The sequence below is a fragment of the Pteropus vampyrus genome, unplaced genomic scaffold, assembly GCF_000151845.1.
Source record: "Pteropus vampyrus isolate Shadow unplaced genomic scaffold, Pvam_2.0 Scaffold19, whole genome shotgun sequence".
In the NCBI taxonomy this organism is placed as follows: Eukaryota; Metazoa; Chordata; class Mammalia; order Chiroptera; family Pteropodidae; genus Pteropus; species Pteropus vampyrus.
The window spans coordinates 15,633,277-15,641,232 of record NW_011888800.1 but is presented as its reverse complement, the minus strand read 5'-3'; the positions used below and the strand labels follow the sequence as shown (position 1 = coordinate 15,641,232).

General features: G+C 41.6%; 1 protein-coding gene across 1 annotated transcript in view; it reads left to right on the top strand.

The window, feature by feature from the left end:
* The window catches only part of ONECUT1 (one cut homeobox 1), a 36,908-nt gene extending 29,236 nt beyond the window's left edge, over positions 1–7,672 (top strand). The window contains exon 2 of the mRNA XM_011355136.2: positions 5,523–7,672. Within this exon, the coding sequence (XP_011353438.1) occupies positions 5,523–5,815 (293 nt within the window). The 3' untranslated portion in view covers positions 5,816–7,672. The remainder of the gene's footprint in view (positions 1–5,522) is intronic.
* Positions 7,673–7,956: the final 284 nt, after the last annotated feature.

The window sequence follows — 7,956 nt, the reverse complement described above, 5'->3', positions numbered from 1 at the left end:
AATGTCACGGCAATGTCAAACTACCACAAAATTTCTAATCGCTTATCTCAATTTCCTTTACTAATCTTGCTACAGGTAACAGTTCATAGACCAGCATAGGTCGGCCACGCATATTTTGAGAGACACTGTCCTAATCAATGCCATTCCTGAGAGAAATTCCCTGAGTAAAGAGTTCTTTAACCAAATAAGTTTGGGAGACTCCATGAGCTAGAAAGTTTCAGTGCTCATTAGCATATTAAAGACTCTGAGAAGTCCTGCATTAAAGAAGCTTGTTTAATCATTAATTAACTCAGCCTTTCCCAAACTGACCTCAAAAACTCATTGTTTATGGAATACTTTTCAACATCCTGCAGAATTTATATTTCTTGAAATACCCTTGGCTTTGTCTTGCCAACTATGGGCAAAGCACAGGCCCCAGGCATGATTGAAATGAAAGCCTTTGTCCTTTGCCCTTGTCCTCCTGTGCTGCCATTTTTTAAACTCTTTATAATCTTTTACTCTTGTGGCACACATGCTTTTTACCATCTTCCATGCTACCTCAGCCTCCCACATGGACTCACTGTGAGCGACCTTACCCATAGAGAAGGTCACCGTCACCTGTCTCAGACAGCCCCACTTTACTTTGCCACTGCATCCTGCAAATATATCCGCTTGCCCACCTTCATGGAGGTTACACATGACAGGTCATCTTCCTCTTCAGTGCTGCCTTTCACAAATAATAGGAATCCTCTTCCCTTTAATCCGGTTCATGATAAATACGTGTCTATTTTTCATGGAAACTTTATACTCACACAAAATTATGACTTTTACATAAAACACATGTGTTCCTGTTCCCTAAGCAGCAGTACCTCTTGCCATGTTCTACTCACACTCCCTTTCTCCCTCTTTCTCTACCTTGTACACTGTGTAGATTCCCATGACCTCCAGCTGGTGGTTTCCTACCTTATAACAAGTCATCTGTACCCTGAAATAAATTCCATGGAAATTCTAAAGCATTTCTTTCATTCATAGTCTCTTAACAGTACTAATGACAATAGTTCTGTACGAGCTTCTAGATGTATGATTTAATTTCTGTGGGTTCCTTCTCCTAGCCTCCTTGTGGAGGTCACCAGTGACCCTCAAAAAGTTTTAGTACGTGCTCTATTCTACCAATATCTCTGCTTTCTTTTCAGCAACTCTAACTTCTGCACAGAATTCTCTCCAGATACATCACATGCATTTAGTTACAGACACCCGCTCTAGTACCCACGTGGGTACTGAGCTGCCCTTTTAGCCAGGCACTATGCCGGAAGGCATTGGAACATAGAACGAATCATCCAGGCTCTCTGCTCTGGAGAATCTCACTTCCCAGGTTCTGACATTGTGACATTTACAATGCTCGAGAGCTCTGGGCAGGAACTTCCAAACCGTTCCCCCAACATTAGTAGTGTATGAAACATTAATAGGCAGTAGCCACCAGAAAGGGTTCTGGGGTTAATTAAATTTGAGAAACAGAATTACACGTGCTAACACATATTATGAATTTCAAGGAGGAGGCTATATATAGTAGGTTCTTCTAAATGTACTTGACCTGCAAACCATCTTTTCAGGAAACACCTGTTTAAGATAATGTTATTCCTCTGATGCCATTTGGGAAATGCTGGCTCAGGGATGCTTTCAGCCCACTCAGTCCTGCCAAATTACAAGGACCAGATTGAAGTCATTTATATATACACCCTGGTTATGTTGTCAAAGGATATCTCTTTGTAATTTCACTTTACTCTGCCTTTTGAGTTATAAATAAGTTGTGTCTGCTCTGGACACTTAGTTGTTTACTTTTTCACAGGTATGTGTTTTGTGTAATTTACCATCTAGAGCCCTAATGACTTCCTAGCCTATATTCCTAGATCACACCTCTCCCCTGAGCTACAGACCCCATATATCCTGCTGTCTGCTGAACAACCACCTATTGGAGATCTTTAACAGAATGTCCAACAAGCACTTCAAGTGTAATTTGTCCCACATAGAAGCAATTGCTGCCCTCATAGAATTCATTTCTCCATCTGCATTTTCTGATGGCCCCATTGCTGCTATCCAACCAGAAACCTGGAAGATGTTCTGTACTCTACCCTCCCGGCCAAGTTGCCATTAAATCCTCTTGATTCTATCTTCCAAGAAGCTCTTGAATTTGCTCCCTGTTTTCTACCTTCAACTGCCATTGTCTAATTTGGGGTCCTCACTACAGTGGTTTTCTAATGGCTCCTATTTTAGGTCAGGATTTCTGGGAAACAGACGCTGGGTTTCTGTGAATTGCATGCAGGAAGGTTGCTGGAGAAAGCTATGGGAAATAACCCCTGTAGGAAGAAGAGAGGTGGAGGAGATAAAACCAAGCAGAGGGAGAAGTTGAACTTCAATGTCATTGCAAGAATAGCCTCAGCCAGTCTTACAGGGTGGTCTAGAACAGGATGATACTTCAGAGTTGTCCCAATTTAATGCAAGGGGTTGGGGTGAGGGGCACTTAGGCCAACACATTCCTATTCTTTTCAACTTCTGCCCTCCATACTAACCCCTTTTTCCCCTGACCCCTCACTGGATGTGGGCAGCCCCCCTACTCAACCCAAGGGTGGCATAACCTTTGGCCAAGAGCAGTTCCCAGAATGGACCTCAGCTGAAAGTCATCAGCCACCAACTTCTCCAGCAGGTGGAGGAATGAGTGCCTTAGTCTTGAGGGGGAGCAGGATGGTATATCATGGCATCCTTATCCCTAATCTTACTGCTTTCCAATTCATCCCCCAAAATACCACCAGAGGGGTTTATCTAAATCCAAATTTAATCACACTACACTCTTATTCAAAACCTTTCAATAACTCCTCCTTATCTACAAGATAATTCAATTCTGATCTCTATCTGTGAAGCCTTGTCTCCCACAGCTTTCCTCCTTGCATGCACGCTTACTCTACTAATACCAATCTACTAATACTTATCAATCCTTCACAAATGCTGCTGCCCCTGCTGAGTATGAGTGTGTTCCACTTCTCTCACTAACGAACTCCTATTCATCTTTTAGGGCCCAGCGTAAGAACCCCCTCCTCTGCGATGCCTTCCTTAAGATCCTCAAGCAGAGGTAGTATCTTGTATACTCTTTTTATACTCTTGCAGTTATTTTTTTATGTGACCACTCAACTGACCTCCTTAAGAACAAAGTCTGTGTTGTATTCATTTTGGATATGAATGAATCAATCAACCACGTGCATTGGTATTGTATAAATATCTGTGTCTACATGCGCTGACTCAAAGTAACTAGAGTAGGTTTCAGTCTAGTTAGTTCTTTTTTTTCAGGGACTTCATCTAGCTACCCAGTGAGGGCTGTAGGTCCCTGGGGGAAGGGACTCTTTCTAGGGACTCTCAACTAGTTTGGGATAAATTGCTCAATACTCTGAGAGAATTGGATGTTTAATAAATACTTCTCATTATGTTGATGCCACCCTCTCATGTTGGGCAAGTGATGTAGCCAGTGACCTACAGGATGTGTTTTGAAAGGTACCATATAGCCTGACTTGTCAAAAATTTCTCTCTTATGACTGAGGTCTCCCCTCATGTCCATTCTGAAAATTCTTACCCTTGTATTTCCTAATGATTGGACTAGTGGTCTTTTGAGTGGGGTGAATGCACTCTAGGGCCTGGGCAAGCTGATGCATCTGTAGAAGAGGATTTCTATGTATATTTATTTTTATTTTACCCCTTTAAATTTTTCTATATTTTGTATATGCTTTATAATGTACATAATATAGTAGTGCAGTAACGTATATAATTTATAAATAAATAGTATTAGGGAGTGTACACACAAAATGTTTTTTACTAAGTAGCACATGGTTAAAAAAAACTTAGAGACCCCTAGATTAGACTCCAAAGACTAGAGGCTTCTTTAGCCTTCATCTATTAGCTTTTCAGTTGATCTGATTGCTCCGCTAATTTGTGCCGATGGGCACTTAAGGCCTTAGGGGAACTCTGAAATCCAGGATCTGGAGAAGTTAGGAATGAAAGGTAGGGGCTGGTCAGGGAGCAGGGCTACCTGGGGAGAGCACAGAGGCTGCATCTAGCCAGAGCTGGTGAACCATCTCATAAGGAATTGAGAACCCGGAGTATAAAGAGGCAGGGAGTAGAGCAGGAGACAGCAATAGGGTGGGACTGCCAACCAGAGGTCTGGGGAGCTATGAAAGATCAGCAGTCCCTACCTTTACCAGGAAGATGCCCCACCTGCCTCTCATGGTGGTTGGAGCTCATGTCAGAGTACAGCCAGTCAGATACTAAGAGAGCAGTGGCTGCTCCAGGATGCCTAAGTAGGTGGCTGAGGGGAAGCAGTCTGATTGGAATCAGGGCATAGGAGCCTGGTCATAAAGTTGCATTAGCAACTGTTTAACCAAAGCACTATATTTACTTGGGTTGTACAGTTATTTGGGGAGGAATGGCTGTAGGGATTGATCGATGGTGGAAATGGAGAGTGAGGGAAGGGCATTGTTAGCATTGCAGCCCTTAGTGCCTCTTTGGCAGATGGAAGCCAGTGAGATGCATTAGGCTAGGAGGAGGAGTACAGCATCTGAGATGAGGAAAGACCCTGATCCAGTACCAAACCCTGGGGGCCTGAGGGCCACTTTGGGATGATGCTCCAGTATAGCTCCAGCAGCCAAGAGGCAGCTTCATGATACAGGACCAAGAGACATGGGCAGGGAAGGGCCCTTCTCCGTGGGAGACAAGGTAAGTGCGGAAGGGGACTCCAAGAGCAAGTCTTTCATAAAGAGCAAAAAGAGGCACAGAGAGACCCCAAAGGTGAACATGCCTAATGTGACAGGTTTAGCCCCAATGGCGAGGAGGCAGCCTTCAGGTCTCCACAAGTTCTGGTTCCACTGAAGAATGAGTAAGGTGAGACATTACATACAGTTTTCTTACAAACAGCGTTTCCTGGAAAACAAAGAAGATCAGAAAGGAAACTAATGTAATTTCTTTTTATTTGGTTTTTAGACTCTCGATTAGGCTCTTAGTGTTCTACTAGCAGCAGACTGTAAACCCTTCAAGGGCTGCAACCACTCATCGCTGATCAGACTTTGCATTTGTAAAGCACTCCAGTTAACATAAACTTTTACATATACTATTCCATATATCCTTACAACAACCCAACCAGGTAGGTATTCGTCTATCCATTTTGCAGATAGTGATGTAAAAATTCAAACCAAAAGTTTGTTTAGCCAGAATCCTGTATTCTGCAGATGAGGACTCTGAGGCCCCGGCAGGGTTACAGTTGCTTTACCTTGGACAAAATGCAGATACTTGTCAAAGCTCGGACTCACACCCAGGACTCCCACAACTCTGCCTCCTAATTCTCCATCCTTTTGTTACAGTTCCCTCCCAGCCCACCATGGTGCTAAAATCAGAGATCACCAGACAGAAAGCGGGCACGAGGAATGGCTAACCAATGTAATCGGCTCTGCCTTTCCACTCTCGATTCTCCCCGGCAGTTTGTTAACAGCCTCTGTGTTTCTTTGCAGCATGCAAAAGGAAAGAGCAAGAACACGGCAAGGATAGAGGCAACACACCCAAAAAGCCCAGGTTGGTCTTCACAGATGTCCAGCGTCGAACTCTACATGCAATATTCAAGGAAAACAAGCGTCCATCCAAAGAATTGCAAATCACCATTTCCCAGCAGCTGGGCTTGGAGCTGAGCACCGTCAGCAACTTCTTCATGAATGCCAGGAGGAGGAGTCTGGACAAGTGGCAGGACGAGGGCAGCTCCAATTCAGGCACCTCATCTTCTTCATCAAGCACTTGTACCAAAGCATGAAGGAATACCACGAACTAAAACCTCGGTGGAAAAGCTTTAAATTAAAAAACAAAAACAAAAAAAACAAAAAAAACAAAAAACAACAACAACAAAAAAAACAAAACAAAACAAAAAAACAAATTTTTAAAAGACCAGGACCTCAAGATAGCAGGTTTATACTTAGAAATATTTGAAGAAAAAAAAAAGTGTTATTTATAGTCCAAAGAAACCAAAGACTTAGCTCACCTGCATTCTGACTTTGTTCAGAGACACACACTTCAGCGGGGCAACGACTTGGCAAGAAAAATTATGAGCAGGAAAACACCGCTGGATCTCACACCTTCAATCCATGATCATTCTCGCTGTGCTTGGCTAATTTGTGGTTTGGAGCATAGTGATTTTGAGCCACTGAGTGGACATCTTTTAAGATCGGACTTTCTCATCTGTTCCACTGTGCCACGAAGGTGTATGGTGTCTCAGTACTGTGTGTGGGTGCGTGGGTGCACATACACACACACATACATGCACACACACACACACACGCACACACACCACCAGTGGTTAGGGACTTAGGCAGGGCTGGTCTTCAGGAAGGGTTGTGCTGTAGGAGTACGACCAACACAGTATGGGGTTGTCTGAGTTCATTGGATTAGGAGTGTGATTTTGCTCGTCTAGCCTAGCGTTTGAACCTGCCAGGCCCGCAACCTAAATGCAGATTCAAACCCAGCGAAGAAAATTTGAATGACACCTAAACCAGTGCATTCTCTTTGTTTGTTAAGGAATGTTCAGATATTTTTTAAGAAATGAAACAAGAGTCCATCCATTAAAAAAAAAAAAATCACCTAGGTACCAAAGAACACACTTAATATTATAGTGCAGGTATTTTATTGCAATGATTTTAATAACCAAAGCTATTTTTACACAAGATACTATGTAAAGTTATACGTATGAACTGATCTAGCCGTAATACACATGCCACGTAGAATCATGACTATTATTTATAACTCTTGAAGCATTTGACATATTAGTTTTCAGAACTGGCAAGAAAGAATGTAGCTTCAGGGAAGCAATTAATATCATAACAGAGAGGTCAGTGCATATACATGTACATCCAGATGGCACACTCCCTTTAGGGATCCATAAATGTCACTTAAGTAGACACATAGACATGATTCCAGAATCTTTTCATAGCTGAGAAAAACCTGGGGCTTCTTCCAAAGTAGGATTTCCATTTGTAAACTAGAAAACTAAGTTTAACAGGGCAGGTAACTAAATTAGAAAATTCGTTCAAAGTAATGCTTTTTAGTAAAAGACCACTGAATAAAGGACTCCATACTTAGATTAATTTGACAAATTTGCTTTACACGTTTGACACCAAATACTTTTTAAAAATACTTTACAGACACACAGAGTAAGCAGACCAACATTGTTATTAACATAAACTATCCAATATTTGTGATCATTCTAAAAATATAAGCAAACTGATTTATGGCTAATCCCAAACATTTTATGACTTGGACATCAACAAAAATAGCAGGTGCAACCAAGAAATGGTGGAAGATAGAAAAAGCCAGAGTTCTGGTGGAAGACAAGACTTGGGTTCTGTAGGTCTTATGCTATTTATTTCATTAAGCATAGCCTCCAAAGCATGCTACATTCTTTCTTGCTATTGTGTTAAGCTGAAAATTTTATAACATAGATTCTACTCTCTAACAGGGACAGATGAAACCTAGACCTGAACCTCCAAATTAAAAAATTTAAATTTCTATTTTCCCAAATCACTTAACCAGGACTGTAGAAATTAAGGCAAAAAAAAATTTTTTTTAAGATAATACAGTTGTACTAGTAGTACCCAAGTGAATCACATGATCCTCCCCCCACCCCAAATTCTCTCTGAATTCAATTGAATTGTAACTCATATAAGTGGATGTCTTTTGTACTATTAAGTAAAGAACTGGGTACTCTTGGTTAATTAGCACACCTAACGAGAAATATAAAATTAAACATTATCTCAACAATAAGTTGTTTATTGAGATTCATTAAAATGCTGAAGAAAAAAATTAACTAACTCCTCAGGATCAAATCTCAGCATCTTGTCTAGGTCTAAAAGAGGCAGGCACCTGGAGAGATGAGCAAAACCAACCAGCCATCTGTGTCTCCTT